The sequence below is a fragment of the Jaculus jaculus genome, chromosome 6 (genome assembly GCF_020740685.1).
Source record: "Jaculus jaculus isolate mJacJac1 chromosome 6, mJacJac1.mat.Y.cur, whole genome shotgun sequence".
Lineage (NCBI taxonomy): Eukaryota > Metazoa > Chordata > Mammalia > Rodentia > Dipodidae > Jaculus > Jaculus jaculus.
In genome coordinates, this window is record NC_059107.1 from 123,791,304 (window position 1) to 123,810,898 (window position 19,595).

The 19,595-nt window shown below is 36.5% G+C and overlaps 1 protein-coding gene across 1 annotated transcript in view; it reads left to right on the plus strand.

Annotated features, from left to right (window-relative positions):
- Positions 1-19,595, plus strand: part of Otogl (otogelin like) — a 145,671-nt gene that overhangs the window by 107,681 nt on the left and 18,395 nt on the right. The window contains exons 39-47 of the mRNA XM_004650138.2: positions 1,453-1,630; positions 2,100-2,242; positions 2,625-2,648; positions 2,744-2,836; positions 10,386-10,575; positions 13,455-13,669; positions 16,633-16,774; positions 17,596-17,781; positions 19,185-19,397. Of these exons, the coding sequence (XP_004650195.2) occupies positions 1,453-1,630; positions 2,100-2,242; positions 2,625-2,648; positions 2,744-2,836; positions 10,386-10,575; positions 13,455-13,669; positions 16,633-16,774; positions 17,596-17,781; positions 19,185-19,397 (1,384 nt within the window). The remainder of the gene's footprint in view (positions 1-1,452; positions 1,631-2,099; positions 2,243-2,624; positions 2,649-2,743; positions 2,837-10,385; positions 10,576-13,454; positions 13,670-16,632; positions 16,775-17,595; positions 17,782-19,184; positions 19,398-19,595) is intronic.

Sequence of the window (19,595 nt, forward strand, 5' to 3'; positions counted from 1 at the left end):
GTCCTGAATGTGCTAAGTATGCTGCAATGTGAGGATTGGCTCATTGCATTGAGCTCCTTCAACCCAGTATTGAGTTCGTTTGTTACATAGAGTTTTAGTCAAGGCAAAGGTATAAAAATTTTAGATGGTTTTGGTTGTGAATGCTCTAGTTCTTTTCTACTTGATTTAATGTTTCCTGTTAAATGGAAAGTATATTCTGGGGAGTTGGTACTATGGGTTCACAGAAAGTTTTGGGAGCAGGATCTATGTTTGCCTCTTAAATTTACAAGTCTTCACTTCATGGTCCCATAATTTAGAGAATTACTTAGTTGCTCTATCTTTTATTAAATCATAAGTTATATAGGAATGATAGAAACTGACCCAAAGATTTAGGTAGAAGTAAATGGCAGAATTGTTATTAACGCATGCCATATAACAGTACTAAATAGTTAACTCATATTCCTCCTAAATCCCCGTCAAAGCTTATAGTGCAGTGGTCAAGACCTCATATTCCTGAGTAATTAGGACAGTGAAATTAAATTATGACTCTGGTACTACTAGCATTGGGACCATGAGCATAACGTTTTACCTTCATATTGATTTCCTCATCTGTAACACTATAAAAAATAATATTTCCTACTTCAGAGGATTGTTGTAGAAATGAAATAGGTTAGTTATACAAATGTTGTGTTTATAACTGTTGAAATTCCAGAGAACACATAGAATGTGATTTAAGAGCTATAAAATGTAACACTTTTTTTAGAAGTGTTATCCTATTTATTAAAATTAAATTATGATAATACTATCTGGGTGCTCAGTATGTAGCCAAACAAACTTTTCATGAAATATTTACATATAAGTAAGCTAATTTTAATTAATTGTCAATTACTTTTCAACTGATAATATTTATGTTCATACACTGGCTTTATATAGCATGAGAGGAAAGACTGACTGATACCATACAAGTCTTCTTACAAAGTGCTGTTTAAGAGAATTCAGATGGACTCTTGTTCAGATGTCTGAAGTTATGGGTAATCCTGATGTGAAAGCAATGTTAAATACACATCTGTGACTATAGAAATATTATGTCAACAAAAGTTGTCAATTTAAAAAAATATTTTGTTTTTATATTTTATTTTTATTTGAAAGAGAAAGGGGGCCGATAGATAAACAAAGAATGGTCATTCCAGAGCCTTCAACCACTGCAAATGAACTCCAAAAGCATGCACCACCTTGTTCATCTGGCTTACGTGGGTCCTCGGGAATCAAACCTGGGTCCCTTGGCTTTGCGGGCTAGAACCTTAACCACTAAGCCATCCCTCCAGCCCAAGTTGTCAATTTTTAGTTCTTATCCTTGTAAACCTTTGTTATATAGTAAATTTCCACTTATTAATGTGAATCTGAAAGTAAAAAATTCAACTGACATTAGTTGAAATTGGGAAAAATGTACTAATTATATTCTTTCATTAACAGCCCCAGGAGTTTGATCCTGTTTATAACTGCAGCCAATACATTTGCCTTAATATGGAATGGACCTTTTACAACTGGTCTCTGAATTGCCCAAAAGAGTTGGAAATGCCAGACTGTGGGTTTCGGGGAAGGCCTGTTCAAGTAAACACGGATATCTGCTGTCCTGAGTGGGAATGTCCCTGTAAGTTTGCATTTTTCACTTAAGGACAATGTTTATTTATTTATTTTGTTGTTTGGTTTTGTTTTTTCTTTTTTTGTTGTTTTGTTTTTTTTTAGGTAGGGTCTCACTTTAGCTCAGGCTGACCTGGAATTCTCTACGTAGCTTAGTAGTCTCAGGGTGGCCTCGAACTCACAGTGATCCTCCTACCTCTGCCTCCTGAGTGCTGGGATTAAAGGCATGTGCCACAATGCCCAGCTATGGTTTTTAAATCTGGAGAGAGTGTGGTATTTTTGAGCTGATCACTTCTTCTTCCTATAGGCTCTTGTGTTTTGAGCTATGCCATTTGACTTACAATTCTGGTTCTATGTGGTCTTTTGTTTTTGCTCTTGTCACACACAAGGCTAACAAGAGCTTTAAAGAGTAATTAGTTCTAAAAACACAAATAGTGAGTCAACAGTGAGTATCTTTCCGCTCCATTGTTTTGTCTTAGGTCGGTGCTCCATGCTGTCAGAGCTGAGCATTATTACATTTGATGGAAATAATGCTGCATTATCCAGCATGGCTTCTTACATCTTAGTAAGGATCCCTGGGGAGCTTATTGTTGTTCATATTGAAAAATGTTCCATGAATCAGGTAGGTAATAATCTATTTTTTATTACTACGTTACTATAGCTGATATACATTTTAATATCATTGATTCTTAGAGTATAAAAGACTGATATTTTGATATCCAAACCAATCAGTATTTCATATAAATATATTTGTAAGTATATATTACTCCAAATGATGTTTACAGACCACCTATTGCACTTATTTATTTTAATTATACTATAATATTATAATAAATTATATAAATTATTTAATTATATTAAGAATATTTTGCATGATTTAATTCTTTTTACTTTGGATGCTAAAATGTTTTCATTGTACTTGCTGTGTGTTACATAAGGATGTTTTCATATTTGCATATATTGTACAGTAAGAATAAAGTGTTTTGTTAACATTTATTTTTCAGGATGGAAGCTCATTTAAGAAACCAGTGAGTATTTACAAATAATCTAGGGTATGTATTCTGTTTTTTACTAGAGCTATATTTAACTTCATAAACTTTTAATTTTTTTTTTCCAAATTAAGGCTTCCTCTGGAAGAATCTCTGGACTTTGTTTTAAGAAGTTAAACGTGACAACATCTGAACATAAAATACTTGTCAATAGGGTAGCAAGAAAGGTGAGAACACAAAATGTTATAAAATTATTCTCACATGAGAAGACAATAAGAAATTATATAAAATCAGCATGTTCACAAAAGAAGGAAAATTAGACCCATCAGCATACTTTCTTTGTTCTTGTGGATAATCATCATTCTTTTCATGGAAAGTGTACATGTGTTTCTTGGTTCTATATTTTTCCCTCCACACACAAAATATAGAACAGTTACTATAATTCTTTCACTGGGTGAGGGCCACATTATCATGCTAATACGCTCTCAGGTGGTGTGTGAGTAGCCAAACTTCTTTGTCCCAGAGTGAATGTTGGTGTTTTCAGTCAGAGGAAATGGAATGGATGTGGGAAACAGGTGAAACAAAAACGACAGAGTCAAGACCACTGAGTGAAGAGTACAGAAGGACTGGTTTGCAAATGCTGACACCATTGTTTCGATGAATAAGAGGTAGCTAAAAAAAAAAAAAGAAAAGAAAAGGAGTAGTTAAATCTATTGTAGTAAAGAAAACCATTAGAATTATTTAAAAACATCTTGAAAGGGGTCATCTAGTTTGATGGGAGAATCTCTTATCCCACAGCACCTATGTTAGCATATGCGATTGAATTATGAGTTCAATGAGACACTCAGCTCTAAATAGTTTTCTCTAGAGCATAACAAGTAATGTGGATAGATTCTACTTCTACTGGCTGGCATGTTATATTGCTTTCTGGAGCTAATTGCTGTTACCACAGGCCTATAGATTCTAGACTGAAGTTAATATTAAAATGAGCATGACTTAAGATATTAAAAAGTTTTATTAAATTAAACATAAAATCTGTACATTTTTTAGATGATAATATTTCTATTTCAGATTTCAATGAAATTGATAGGTTATCTTTCAGAAAGGGGACAGGAAATAATCTCAAATCTGGCCAGTGTTGCATTGCTGGTGTCATGTGAGTAGAAGGGATTTTTTTTCTTTTTTTTTTTCCAGATGGACTAGTCACATCTGTACTAGTTATGTGTGTCCAACTAATAATCCAAGTATTTGAAAAATATTTTTTGAAAACTTGTATGATAAAAAGCTTGTACAATTTAAAAAATTATTTTATTTGTCTTTTTATATTTTCATACATGTACATAATGTATTTTGATATTATTCCCTCAATTACCCTCCTTTGTTCATATCTCTTCCCATTAATACCTTTCTTTCTTCCTTACTGATCCTCATCTTACTTTCATGTCTTTTGTTTTACCCATTGAGTTAAATGTGGGTTCCCTACATGATCATAGGTGGAATGCTATGGAATGGGAAACTTACCAGTGGCTGCACCACTGATGAACCTGACTCACCACTCCCAGCAACCATTAGGTAGTCTGAGATGTGTAGGTCTCATGTGTCCCATTCAAGGTGATGTACTGACAGGCACAGTTTTGGTTAGGTAGCCAAGCTGCTGTGAATTCATGACCTAGTTTTAAGTAACTTGCAGTTGTGTGTATTTTGCATAAATGTCTGCTATTTGGAAAGGAGTTCAGCAATAGGGTGATGAGCAAGATATAATGGAAATGGAGTGAAGGCTTATTGTGCAGTTATAGGAGGGTCAAACATGACTGGGTAGAGGAGGGCACACAGAAATCAAATTTCACAGAATGAGTAGAAAGAGGGAAGAGGAGGAGGGATGATGGCTCAAGACTAGGTGGTGGCAGGAACACTAGATAAAGACCAATCAGAAGCCTGGAAATATGTAACTTCAAAAGTTTAGTGCTACTTTATAGTTCATGGTTTTATGTCATTAGGGTGACAAAGCAGGGTTCAAAGTATAATCTGTGGTTTTCCTACATTGATATTATCAAATGGGCATGCTGAAAATAAAGTCTACAGTCTAAGCCAAATCTAGGATCTTGGGGAATCTTAGCTTTATTACAACAGATGATTCTTCTGAACACAATTACCATTAAAACACAACATAGAAGAGCCAAGAAAGAATGTAGATTTTAAAAATCTCTGAAAATAACTTTCTTAACCTAAACTGATATTGGGAAATAGTGGTGTGTTAAACACATGCTGAGAATCAGATGAGATATAGAAGCAAATCTAGCACAGAACAAATTTAAATTTTAAGAAAAATACAATGCAATGAGGGAAAAATACTGAGTTCAGCAAGACATAGCAAAGGAGAATATGAGATCTAAGAAGCCATCAGAGTCAGTGGAAAGTCAGAGAAATAAGATGGAAAAAATAAAAGGAGGAGATATTTCAGTGAGCAAGAGTGCTTGATTTGCATGCATGAGGGCCTGTGTTTGATTCACAGCACCCATGTAAAAAGCCTGATGTAGCCACACATGACTGTAACACTAGTGCTGAAGAGGAAAGAGTAGAATCTTGCCTAATAAGAACTGGGAGCTTCAGATTCAATGAGTCTCCATCTCAAGGAAATCATGCAGAAATATGAAAGGGGAGGACATTGGAAAGCGTCCCTTGGCCTCTGCTTGTGTGTGCATGGGACATGTGCATCTGCATACAAATGTGCACACATAATATAGGCAGAATACACACCACACACAGAAGGAAAAAAGATAGTTTATATTAAATCTGATTTTGAAGGTAGAATTATAATTTAATGTGAGGTAGATTCACAAAATAATACAAACAAACACATACATTTTCAAATCAATACAACTAAAGACACAATTTCAAATCAACTGGTTACAAGGATATTTGATTTAGAAAAAAAAGATATATATGTTCATTATTATGATTAATGATAAAAATTAAAAAAATAGCAAACAGATAGTACAACAGAATAAACTGTCAAATCCAGAATTTAAGCAACATATACCAAGTTCAAGGTAGTGCTTGTTGTAGAATGAGAATGGTAGTGAAAGGAAGGGCACCAGGGATAAGGGAGTCTCAGGTTATCTAAAGTATTATTCCTCAAGTAAGACTGAGGATTGAAATATGGATTTTATGACACCAGTAGGTTTTCATGTCATTTACAGTATTTGAAATATTTCATAACAATTTAAACTTGACACTGTACTTAACTTTAGTTCTCTATCCCATTTTTTCAAAATTGCTGATTCTGTGTCTTTTTGCAAAGCATTGAGACAGTAAATATCTCTTTTATTTCCTTTCATCTTTTTTATTAGATATGGACATATTTTGCATGTAATCAACACATGTTGGTACCATCCTTTCTCTCCTTCCTGCCCCTTTTCTGAAGAGGCCTTCTTCACTGGGGATGCAGGTCAACCCCATGGGGATTGTGGGTCATGCCTTATTGGGAGAGGATGTAATATGTCTGTGAAAAATGTCTCACCTTGTGGCTCTAACAATATGCCCACTCTTCCAAAAATTTCCCTGAGCCATGCTGGGAGCATTTTAAGTTGACTTCAGTGATGGGTAGTTAGGAGCTTCTGGATCTCTGGTTTGATAGGTATTGAGTGTCCTCAGTATCGTTCTCCATTACCCTTGTGCTAATATCAGATTCACTAAGAAAGCAGCACTCTTGCTCATTTCCCCAATTCCTCTGTGGTTTCAGCTGGGGCTGGGTTTGAGTGCACTGGGTCATTTATCTCCTCAGGCTCAGCTCTTATCTGAAAAAGAGAAGCAGATTCTGCAATGGAGAATGAAGTCATCACTGGTTAAATGGGATAACCATTATTAATTTGGAGAGTATTAAAGGGGCTTATACACTCTTATAGTCTAATGTTAGTGAGAGCTTGACAATGGAAAGCAGAATCATGATCTGGATGTGATTCTGACTTGGCTCCCAGTTCCAGATATGGTTTCCTTTCCACTGAGAAGATCTGTTAGCCAATCCAAGAGCAGTTGGTTACCCACCATGGCTGTGTGCCACTATTGTGCTTGTGTGAGAATCACATCAGGTTGTTTGCTTCTGAGTCACTAAGACTTTGAGTTGCTTGGACAGATGTTGGCTACTTTCCCCTAGTAGCTCATGTAGAGTCTTCCAACACTAGATGGGCTGATGGTCTGGGGAATGGCTCTCCTCCAGATTCCAACCAGGTTTCTCCATGGTCTGTGCCAACGGCGTTTGGTGTCATCAGCAGTAAGGTCTTACCATTAACCTCTGGTGAGTAATCAAGTGCTCTGACAGAAGTCTATCTTGTTTTGGGAGACCTAGTAGGTCTCTGTGATCAACAGCTCGTTGTAGATATAGACCACATCCTGGTACAGAGAATTATAGGCTAGTGTCAAGGGAAAAGAAAAAAGAAAAATCTAGAGAAGTAAGAGAAACAGGATAAATTTGAGGTTAGATTTCACCTCACTCACTTCAGGGTCCTCGATTCAGGTGCTCTCCCTAAGGTCCTCTTGAAGGTTTCACATTTTGGTCTGACTTCCGGGATATAGGTTTCTATGGTACAGTTCAATTTGCATTCAGTTTTGAGTCCTCATACTCTTTCTCTTCCCCAAGACTTACCCTCCCTATTGTCCAAGTCTCAGGATGCTATTCAGTTATGTCAGCAACGTGGGCTGATCCAGGATAGAGCTGCTGATGAGATCATGAGACAGTTGTCTTTTGGAGATTGTGTGAGTTTACCTAGAATAATCTGTTCCAAGTTCGACCATTGTTCTATATACTTCCATGTGTCATTTTTTTTCTTACTGCTGAGTAGAATTCCATTGTGTAGATATACCACATCTTGGTTATCCAATCATCCAATAACGGGTACTTGGTTTTATTCCAGTTTTTTGCATTATGAATTGAGCAGCTATAAACATAGTTGAACAAATATCTCTACACTGAGATGTGGAGCTTTTATGGTAAATGCCCAGTAAGGGAATATCAGGGTCTGTTGGTAACTCTATGTTCAACCTTTTCAGGAGTTTCCATATTGATTTTCAAAGTGGTTATAAAAGCTTTCATTCCCACCAACAGTGAATGAGTGTACCTATTTCATCACAACCTCAGCAACATTTCTTTTCATTTGATTTTTTTAGTGTTTGCTATCCTTCCTGGGGTAAGGTGGAATCTCATAGTTGTTTTAATTTGCATTTCCCTAATGGTTACGGATATTGAGCATTTTAATTGTGTGTTAGCCATTTGTAATTCTTCCTCTGAGAACTCCCTATTTAGTTCTCTGTCCCACTTTTGAAGTGGGTTGTTTGATTTTTTATTGCTTAAATTGTTGAGTTATTTATAGATTCTAAATATTAGGTTTCTGTCAGTGGTATAGCTGGCAAAGGTTTTCTTCCAATCAGTGGGTAACTTATTGTTTCTATTTATGGTATGTTTTTCTGTACAAAAGCTTTTTAGCTTCATGAGACCCCATTGGTTGAGTGATTGTTTAATTTCCTTGGCTACTTGGGTTTTGTTTGAGAAGTCTTTTCTCAGTCTTATATTGTGGAGAATGCCACCTAATTTTTCTTCCAGTAGTTGAAGAGTTTCACGACTTATATTAAGGTCTTTAATCCATGTGGACTTGATTTTTGTGTATGGTGAAATGAGTGAGTCTAATTTCATTTTTCTACATATGGTAATCCAATTTGTCCAACACAATTTGCTGTCTTTTCTCCAGTTTACATTATTGGTACCTTTGTCAAAGATCAAGTAGCTGTAGTTACTTGCCCTAAGTTCTGGGTCTTCAATTCAGTTCCATTGGTCTATATTTCTGTTCTTATTCCAGTACCATGCTGTTTTTGTCACTATGGCTTTGTAATATAACTTATATCAGGTATGGTGATACCAACAGAGTTGTTTCTTTTTTGCTGAGGATATGATTAGATATCTAAGGCCTTCTGCCATTTTATATTAATTTTGAGATCATTTTTTCAATCTTTGAAGAATGATGCTGGCATGTTTATTGGTATTGTATTAAATATGCATATTGCTTTGGTAGAATTTCCATTTTCACAATATAAATTCCACCTATCCAGAAGCATGGGAGGTCTTTCCATCTTCTCAAGTCCTCCTATGTTTCTTTCTTGAGTGTTTTTATGTTTTCATTATATAGGTCTTTCACATCCTTTGTTAGTGTTATTCCAAGATATTTAATTTTTTGTTGCTATTGAAAGTGGAACAACCTCACTGACTTCTTTCTCTGTATATTTGTCCCTGTTATATAGGAAAGACACTGATTTTTGTGCATTGATTTTGTAGTCAAATGCTCTGCCACTGAGCTATATCCACTTTGTGTATTGATTTTGTATCTTGTCGTTTTGCTGAAAGAACTTATCTATGTTAGATGCTTTCAGATGGAGCCTTTAAGATCATGTCATCTGCAAATAGGGCTACCCTGAGTTCTTCCTTGTCAATTTGAATCCCTTTCATTTCTTTCTCCTATCTTATTGTTTGAGCTAGTGCTTATAGTACTGTTGAAGAGCAGTGGTGAGAGTGGGCACCCCTACCTTGTTTGCAATGATTTTGTTCAGGATCTTTGCATCTAAGTTCATTATGGATATAGGCCTGTAATTTTCTTTTCTTGTTGCATCTCTGCTTAGTTTTGAGATTAGGGTGATGATAGCTTCATAAAAGGAGTCAGGGAGAATTCCCTTGTCTCTGATTATGCAGCACAGTTTGAGAATAATTTGTTTCAGTTCTTCTCTTAAGGTTTGATAGAATTCAGCTGAGAAGCCATCTAGTCCTAAACTTTTCTTTTTGGGGAGATTTTTGATCACCTTTTCAATCTCCATGATGAGATAGGTTTATTTAGGAGATTAATCTGCTCTGAGTTTCGTTTTGGTAGGTGGTATGTGTCTAAAAATTCATTCATTTCTTCTAAATTATTTCATTTTGTGGAACATAGGTTTTGGAAGTATTCTCTGATGATGTTTCCAATTTCACTGATGTCTGTTGTGATCTCTCCTTTTTTTATTTCTGATTTTGTTAATTTGACACTTTCTCTCTCTCTCTCTCTTTTTTTTTTTTTTTGCTTGATCAGGTTGGCCAGGAGTTTGTCAGTCTTGGTTATTTTTTCTTCTTCCTTTCTTTTTTTTTTTTTTTTAAATTGTTTTCTTTGTTTCCAATTCATTCATTTCTGCTCTAATCTTGATTATTTCTTTCTATCTGGAGCTCTTTGGGTTGGATTTTTCTTGTTATTTCAGCACCATTAGGTGGACAGTCAGGTTATTGGTTTGGGATCTCTCTGTCTTTGGACTGAAGGCATTTAGGGTTATGAATTTTCCTCTAAGGATTGCTTTCATTTTGTCCCATAAGATTTGGGACATTGTCCGCACAAGAAACTCAGGAGGTTGCAGGAACCTGAAGTGTGTCTGGCCTACTCACTCCAGACTGCCTGTCCTGCCCACATGCTGTCCTCACCAAGAACTCATTGGGGGGCTGAGGAGCCCGGAAATGGGTCTGGCCTACTCACTCCACACTGCTGTGCCCTTGTAAATATTTCTTAAATAATTTGATACACCCTTTCATTTTGTTACTCTAATTGATTCCATTTGTTTCTCCATTTCAGGGACTTCTGAATCCATTTGCTCATTTTTTGCTATAAAAGTATTATAGTTATTTTATTTCCATGTAATGAAAGGACCAGTTCTATATTTTAGTGAGTGTACCTTTAAATAAACATTCTCCTAATGAGTGTATTTATGATACTCCAGGTATATGTGAATTCTTTGGTCATGCCTTTACCCTTTACAAGTAAAGAGCTGTCCATAGAGGATTCTGGGACGATGTATGTGATCACTACTCCAGCTGGACTCATCATAAAGTGGGCTCACCTTACAGGAATCATAGACATTCACTTTGGCTCCCAATTTAACTTGTCATCCTATACAGAAGGACTTTGTGGTGAGCACTCATCCTATTGACTCATCTTTACTGATAATTAATGAGATGTTAGGAGTATGTTAATTCACTTAATTATAACAGGACCTAATCATTTGGTCCCAGTGTGATCAAAGCCAAAGGAAATGAGTTAGACACACCTGCAGGTACTTAATGCAAATGTGATAATACTGGCTCTGATGTCTCTTAGAAAGCTGAATGTAAGAGCCCATTGGGAGCTCTGTGCTCTAAAAACATCATTTTCCTCATCTTTCAAGTGGAAGAAATAATGCCGGCTTTCACCATCGTCACACTGTGTGTGCAGGTGCCAATCATCACTGACCATATAGATATGTGCAATCATTGCATGTTAGTTCAAAGCTTTAAAAATGATTATTGTTAAGATTAAATGTGGAGGTTATTGTAAAATATGTAGCCTATTACTTAAAACATACAGCCAATAAATATTAATTTAGTACAAATGTGTCTATTTGAATTTCATTGACAATTGTGTAAAATTTTATGGATTATTTTCTGAACGTTGGGCACTATGCTTGATGTGAAAACTCAGAAATAAAAAAGACTAAGGGCTTGCTATCAGCATATTCTCAAATAAACAAGTCTCTTTTTAACCCATAACCATTAGTAGAGTTCTGTTAAAATGCTTTGCATATGTCTTCACCTATTGAGAATATGCTAAACATGACATACTCTTCTATGGTGACTTAAGGTTATTATTGCAGAAATAAATGAGTGTGTGTCATAATTGTTTAGTTATTAAAGAATAATGCAGACATTGAGAATGCCCATTGTTCCAATGGTCCATTGTTCTAAGGATTTATCATTTTTAAAGGAATTATTCCTCTTTTTATTTTCCCAATTTTTACTTCTCTCCTGTCAGCTCTTGCTTTTAAGGAGACAGACACTTGGCTAACTGAGTTCTTAACAAAATACTGTAAAGAATGGACTATGATTAACTTTTTTCTAATTGCTGGTTACTGCTTAGCTTTATGGCCTTTACATGGGAGAAATGTGACTAAATAAAGGGATATTTGAGTGTTCTCAGGACCACTAGGCTTGGTATAGTTGAAGAAGCACTGGTCAGTGAGTGTGACCCAAACTGAGCATGGGCACTGGAATGGAATGCTGTTAGTGACATCACTTTTGCATAGCATTGTGAAGTCCACTGGGGTAGTACCAGATTGGGATATATTTTGAAAATGTATTTGTATTTAAAGCATATGTTTTACATTTATTTATTTATTTTAGAGAGAGAAGATGATACAGAAATAGGGAGAAAGAGAGAGAGAGAGAGAGAGAGAGAGAGAGAGAGAGAGAGAGAGAGAGAGGGAGAATTGGTACGCCAGGGCCTCCAGCCAGTGCAAACAAATTCCACATGCATGTGCCCCCTTGTGCATCTGACTTACATGGGTCTTGGGGAGTTGAACCTGGAACCTTTGTCTTTGCAGGCAAGTGCCTTAACCACTAAGCCATCTCTTCAGCCCTAAAGCATATTTTTATTATCATCTTTCTATGAAACTTTACTCTTGAAAAACTGAGGCCTTTTTCCTGTGCAGTTAAAAATAGTTAAAGGAGTTTTTCTTTTCCCTTTCTCTCTTTCTTTTGTCCTTCCTTCCTTCCTTCCTTCCTTCCTTCCTTCCTTCCTTCCTTCCTTCCTTCCTTCCTTCCTTCCATCCTTCTTTCCTTCCTTCCTTCCCTACCCTACCCCCTTTCTCTCTCTCTCTTTCTTTCTTTCTTTCTTTCTTTCTTTCTTTCTTTCTTTCTTTCTTTCTTTCTTTCTTTCTTTCTTTCTTTCTTTCTTTCTTTCTTTCTTTCCTTTCTCTCGAGATAAAGAGGGACAGACAAACAGGGAGAGAGAGAGGGCGCCTCAGCCAGTGCACTCCAACTCCAGACAATTGTGCCAGCTAGTGGGCATATGTGTCCTTGCCATTGCCTCAGCATCTGGCTTATGTGGGATCTGAAGAGTTGAATATGGGTCCTTAGGCCTCACAGGCAAGTGCCTTAACTGCTAAGCAATCTCTCCAGCCCCTCCTTTTTTTTAAATTGCACTCAGCATCCTTTTTGTTTATAGAGGGGAGGCATCTACAATAATGGTGACCCTTATCATTCTTTGAGATCTAAATATGGTGCCTTAAGAAAATGTTGGAACAGAGCTTTGGGTCCTTCTGTGAACTTTCCTCAGTATGTCTTTCCTCAATGAAGGTCAAAAGGTCAAGGCTATAGCAAATCAAAAGGCAGATTATGTAAACAAAGAGATTATCTAGTATACTAGAATCCTCTGTTGAAATTCTGAGCCCTAATTTAAATAAATCCATGTGCCTGAGAAGCTTCTCTCAGTTGGCTGGTTTATACCTGGACTATCTATAATGAAATAAGGATGATGCCAGCAAGGCCCTCCCAATCATGAACTAGGTGATTAGGCTGGCATACTTGTTAAAAGGGCAAGTTTAATACTTTTAAGAAGAGCTTTCATGGGGGAAGAGAGGACTTTAAGTCATTAACCAATTATTTGTTGTTCTAGGAAATACCTTACCATGTATAAATTTTAATTCTTAAGTTAGGAGACTATATAAGCAAAATCCATCTCTTTCTCTCTCTCTCTGTCTCTTTAAAATTTCTGTGATCTCCTTATAAAGTTTGGCTTTTATGCAGGCTCACTGTTTCTTTCACATTCATTGAAGGCATGCATGTCTATATTATTTTATCAAGAATTAGACATATAATTTAAAATTTTCTGTCAATGCCAGAATTAAAGGCACATAAATTTATCAGTCCATTCAGTAAATGATGCATTCACTTAAGTAGTGAACTGACCTAGTCATGCTTCATATGGTTGGGTTAGAGTGAATATTTTTCTTCTAAATGTCTCATATTCTTTCAAGGGATTTGCAATGAAGACCCAGATGATGACCTCAGGATGCAGAATGGCACCATTATCACCAATATGGAAGACATAGAATTATTTATCAGGAGCTGGGAAATTGAGAAATCGTTTGAAGTAACCACAAGAAGACCTGTCAGGAATTGTACCGAGCATGACTGCAGTCCCTGCATTGAGTTACTAAACAAAGGGGTTTTCAGTCCATGCCACAATAAAGTAAGTTAAAAGCAACAATCCATGAGAGATGGCATGTGTTAGACTCACTGAGAGGAAAAGCCGGCACATTTGCACTTTTGCTATGCTGTTCTTCTAGTGAGAACAGTTTATTTCCAGACCCTCTGTCAGTTTTGAAATTCAGAATCACTGTATGTAGATTTATAGAGATAGGACAGATAATTATCTCTTTGCCTTTTTTTTTTGTTTTTTGGCAGAGCTGTATGTATAGTTAAAAAGAATGAACTTCTTTCCCATGAATAAATTTTCTAGGAGAAAGAGATCAATGCTGCTTGATAGCCACATGTAGAAACTAAGACAGTGAAACATTAATCAATCTCTATGAACCTGGCCTCTTGGGTGTCTACTTGTAAGCACATTACTCACATACTCAAGTCAATCGATTGCTGTTACTCCCTCATCTTCTTAGTTTAATTGCCTTTTTTTTTTCCACTTGCTTTCTCAGTTTGAGTGATTACTATTTATTTTAAGTAATCGGTGATTTGTTAAAGATAAAGGACTAACTAATACAGAATTTCATGAACTAAAAGTGAGCATTTAGCAGATATTAGGCCCTCTGGTAAACTCTGTAGATGTATGAGTGAGATTCTCCCCTGCCCTCAAGGAATATAGGAGGAAGGGAATCTGTCAATAGATATATTCTATATGGCATGCAAATGCATAAGAGCCCAACTTTGGAAAAGACTTCGAGATATAGACCTTTCAATTGCTGGAAAGGATAAGTGTGCCAGGGAGAATGGGAAAGAAGAAAAAGCTAGAGAAAACAATGTGAGCATAAGAATAGTTGAACAAAAGACCATGCAAGGAAAATACTGAAGCAATTTGATGCAATATATCTATGCTGAAACAGTCTAAGGAGAGTGAGGAAATGAGAGTCCAGAAGGAACTCATGTGTATGGTCTGTGCTACGCAGGAAAGCATAGGCTCCATGGTGGCCAGGTAGATTACTTCCTTGGGGGAAAGGGCAAAGGGTATGACATGATGAGATAAAAATAGCCAGTCGTTGGGAGGTACCATTTACTTGCAGATTTAGATGGAAATAAATTTTAAATGTGTAAATGTTTTAAATGCATATGTATAAAATGAAGAAGCAAACCTATTTTAGTATATTTTGCTGTACTTTTAATCTGTTTTTAAAGCTCCATGAATTCTGAAAGCTGTATTTTTTTTAAACTGAGAAATTGGGAGGTTGACTGTATCAGAGAATTTTTCAGCTTGACTATTTGAAATATGAGGAGCCCACACAGGGTGATATTCAGTCTGTGATAGTTCTAGCTTTACTCTTGGGATTTTTTTTTTCAGTGAATTTAATGACAAAATAAAGAAAAGTTGAAGCCAAGATAATAATGAGGCATAGGAAACTACCAAAAGTGGCTCAATTATCTTATCTCTTGTAATATAATCACACACACACACACACACACACACACACACACACAATCTGCTATGTAAGTAAAATCTAGTTTGGGTGTAGAGTGCTACTGGTTATGCTTTTATAGTCTAGATAAGAAATGTAATTTTTTTTACATTGGGAAAACAATAAGTATGTGGACCTAATTTGTAAATCTATGTCATAGAAATGGGTGTCAGAAGTTGTCTATTTGACACTAGGCTTGATCATGGAAGATATATTAATAGTTGTTTAACGTATATTGGCTTAGGCCAGCTGAACCATACAGGAACAAGAAATGTTGTGATCAGCTTGCAAGGAAAGGCTAGGATAGGCCATCATCAGGACCAGAGATAGGACCTCAATCTTCTCCACATGCAAATTAAGTATGCAGATATGAAGAGGTTGTTCATCATGCAGACAGATCTCTTTTTCTTCTTTGTGGGCAGGTATAGGTATAGGACCCTGGGGAAAATGAGGGATTTAGCATTTTTTTTTAAATTTTATTTATTTGAGAGCGACAGACACAGAGAGAAAGACAGGTAGAGGGAGAGAGAGAGAATGGGCGCGCCAGGGCTTCCAGCCTCTGCAAACGAACTCCAGACGCGTGCACCCCCTTGTGCATCTGGCTAACGTGGGACCTGGGGAACCGAGCCTCGAACCGGGGTCCTTAGGCTTCACAGGCAAGCGTTTAACCGCTATGCCATCTCTCCAGCCCGGATTTAGCATTTTTATATTCATACTTGGCATGTGTTTTCTGAATGAATGAGTGAATAGAAAAATTGGAATGAATGACATAAGTATAATAAATGTAAGTTAATTTATTCAGATTTCAGGTTCTGTGTAGAACATACTACAGGAAAAAGTGAGTCTCTAACTTAAACTATTCTAAAGTGTATGGTTTATATAATCATAATGCAATATTAATACAATTTTTAAATTTGCAAGGAGAGAGGAGAGGAGAGTAAGAGAGAGAGAAAAAGAAAATGAAAGACAGAAAGAGAAAGGGCAAACACCAGGGCCTCTTGCCTTTGCAAATGAACTCCAGACCCATGCATTACCTTGTGCCTCTGGCTTTATGAGGGCACTGGTGAGGCTGTCAAGCTTTGCCAGCAAGTGCCCTTAACTGCTTAGCCATCTGCAGCCCCCTTAGTACAATTGTTTCGAGGAGTAGTTATAAGCTATTTTCGAGAGCAGTGCTGTCTGTGCCATTACAGAATGCTTCAGAAGTGTCCACTTTTATCTCCCCTCAACAAACTCTTATTAATTACACAGAAAAGATAACTGCAACCCAAAACATAGGATCAGAACTAGATTTTGGCAGGACTGACATATTCTGTTTTTCATTTATATAAAGATTCATATAGATTAGCACAGAAAACAGTTATGTAAAATATCTAGGTATGAATTCAGAGGTGATATCTCAGGAGTTTGAAAAGTATTGTAATGATATTAACTTGGTACTCTTTGATTCTTCAAATAGTTTTAGTCTAGCTAAGAGCCTTTCAAAAAATTACAACAATATAACTTATCCCAAGGCACAATACATCTTTAGGTTTCACCAAAGGATTTTTGTGAAAAGATGTGGATCAATTACACATATTTCTGGAACTACGAATGTGATGCTATTTCTGCATATGTGGCTTTGTGCAACAAGTTTGACATCTGCGTCCAGTGGAGAACACCTGATTATTGCTGTGAGTAACTGTTAGCAAAATATTTTCCAGGAATTAAATAACATTCTCTTCTCACATTCATTTTCTCTTTTTGCTGTAAGCCAAACAAAAAGACAATTAAATGCATATAAAAAACAATCTAAGTAAGAGCACTCACTTTCAGCAAAAGCATTGTATAGCCAGAGCTCTGGTGTGCCCTTCTCTTATCATTCTCATCTCCAATCTTCCCCAGAGGAGTTGGTGTCTGATATCTGTGGACACTGTCAAGTTGTTCTGCACCAAGATTATAGCAATTTACAGTCCCATCAGCTGAACATTCATTTCTTAACAGTATAACTTTTTTTAAAAAGAGCAACAGAATCAACAAGAATTTTCTACAACATCATTTAGAAACTTCTCAGCAATAAGTTTCTTTTGGCAGAGAAGTATGGAATCTCCACAAGCAGAGATTTTCTTGTTTGTGACTTGGTTTGAGCTGGCCATTTAAACAGTGTTTCCATGTTTCCTTTGAGTAGCTGTTGTCCCTCCTTTCACTTCTCAGACCAATATCTTTGTAGTACTTGTCTCTATATTTATATGACACAGAATTGCACTACCTGGTGGTCATATTTATTGGATAAAAAAATCAAATGAACTTTCCCCATTACAATATCCAACACTGGCTAAACACACAGATTATGCCACCAAATATCTGTACCTGATTTCACTTCTTATGGTCATATAGTAAGTGGAAAATTCTCTTTAAATGCACATTTGGGAATCAAGTTGACATTTCTTTCCTACACCAGAACTAAAATAGGCTACTTTTGTCATTAGCAAATTCTGTCCTCTAATGTTCATAGTTCTGAGTTGTCCAGAGGGAAAGGAGTATCAACCCTGTGTACGGCCGTGTGAAGCAAGAACATGTCTCAATCAATGGTTCTATGGACACTCTGAATGTCTGAATTTAAGAGAAGACTGTGTATGCAAAAATGGTACCATTCTTCATCGTCCAGATAAATCTCAATGCATTCCAGAGAGCCAATGTGGTAAGAAGTAAAGCATAAACTAATTTCACAGGGATCCCTCAATCAAGCAAATAAAACCTATTTTTTAATATTTTGTTTATTTATTTGACAGAGAAAGAGGGAGAGAGAGAAAGAGAGAGAGAGAGAGAGAGAGAGAATGTGCCAGGGCCTCTAGCCACTGCAAACAAACTCCAGATATGTGCGCCCCCTTATGCATCTGGCTAACATGGGTCCTAGGGAATTGAACCTAGGTTCTTTGGCTTTGTAGGCAAATGCCTTAACTGCTCAGCCATCCTTCCAGCCCAAATCTCCAATTTTTTATGTGAGAGTACAAGAGTGAGTGAGTGAGAGAGAGAATTGTTGTGCCAGGGCCTCCAGCCACTGAAATCAAACTCCTGTGTGCCCCTTTGGATGCATGTGTGACCTTGTGTGCTTGCATCACTTTGTGTGTCTGGCTTATGTGGGACCTGGAGAGTCAAACATTAGTCTTCAGGCTTCACAGGCAAGTACCTTAACCAGTAAGCAATCTCTCCAGCCCTCCTTTGTTTTTAGATATTTGAAAGATATGTTGAGAAAGATCATGCAAAGGTAACAGGTATTGGAAAGGAAATGAGTTTATAGTTCATTTTTGATATGATTTAGGTTGAAATTAATATTAGAATCTTTGTTTTATTCCTTACTTATGCATATAATAATAATATATATAATAAAAAAGCAAGAAAATTCAAGAATTAAAAATGCATGTTTTGTGTATCAATTTAAATTCCAGTTATTTCACACAGTAATTCACTTTTGCTTCTATGAGCCTGAGGATCTGAATCTAAAAGATGGGGAAATTAATAGCACTTATTCCATCAAGTTAGTATGGGGACACATAAAATGATAAAAAACCACTTTGTGTTTAACATAATGCCTTGAAAAAGTAAGCAAGAAATGACATATTATTATTATCTAGGGGAGAACATTTAGGTTTTCTACTTTAATTTCCAAATCATTTTTGACACATTTTCTCCAAGGTTATGGCAGATAAAAAGATTACATGCTCATGAAAATTGCAGCCCAGTACTTTGTCAGTTAGAGGGAGCTTTACTATGGGCAGAAGCAAAGGGAATTTGCTAATAATTAAAGGGAAGTACAAACAAGTGAAATCTATAGACAGTTTCAGAAACAAGCTTGTAATTGCCAGTCAAGTATTTGTGGAAGGCTATAGAAAGGTAGCAATATATTTGTTTTGTGAAATATATACAAGCTTTTCTTAAAGAGAAATGTAACCTTGCTGATTAAAAAAAGAGAATTCTGATTAAGAATAGATTTATCACATGCCATTGTGTGCTGGATTGCCATGTTCTGAAATCAAACTATGACATTTTGATTTATTTTAGAGACCAAGTTAGGAGTGAAATAACATTGTTGGTCTTTTAAAGTATGCACCGACAGTGAAGATCAAGCCCGTGTTGCTGGGGAAGTCTGGAATGGGGGTGTTGACGAATGTGCCCTGTACAAGTGTCTGGAGAATGGAAGCGTCATTCCTATAGAGCCAGACTGTGAGGAAGAACTCTCACCTGTCTGTGACCGGGAAGCTGAAGTCGTCATAACCATCACTGATAGGCTGACCTGCTGTTCTAAGGAAGTTTGTGGTATGTCTACACGCTGAAGCCTTCTAGTCACCTAGTGCCCTGAGATAGCATGATATTCTTAGTGCAAAGGTGGGACATGCATGATGCTTGTTCAAAAATTCATGTCATGCTGCCATAAGTGCCATTTTCTCAGATCTTGTTATGCAAATCTATGCAAAAATATGACAGTTGTGATTAATAATATTCAAGAACATAGGA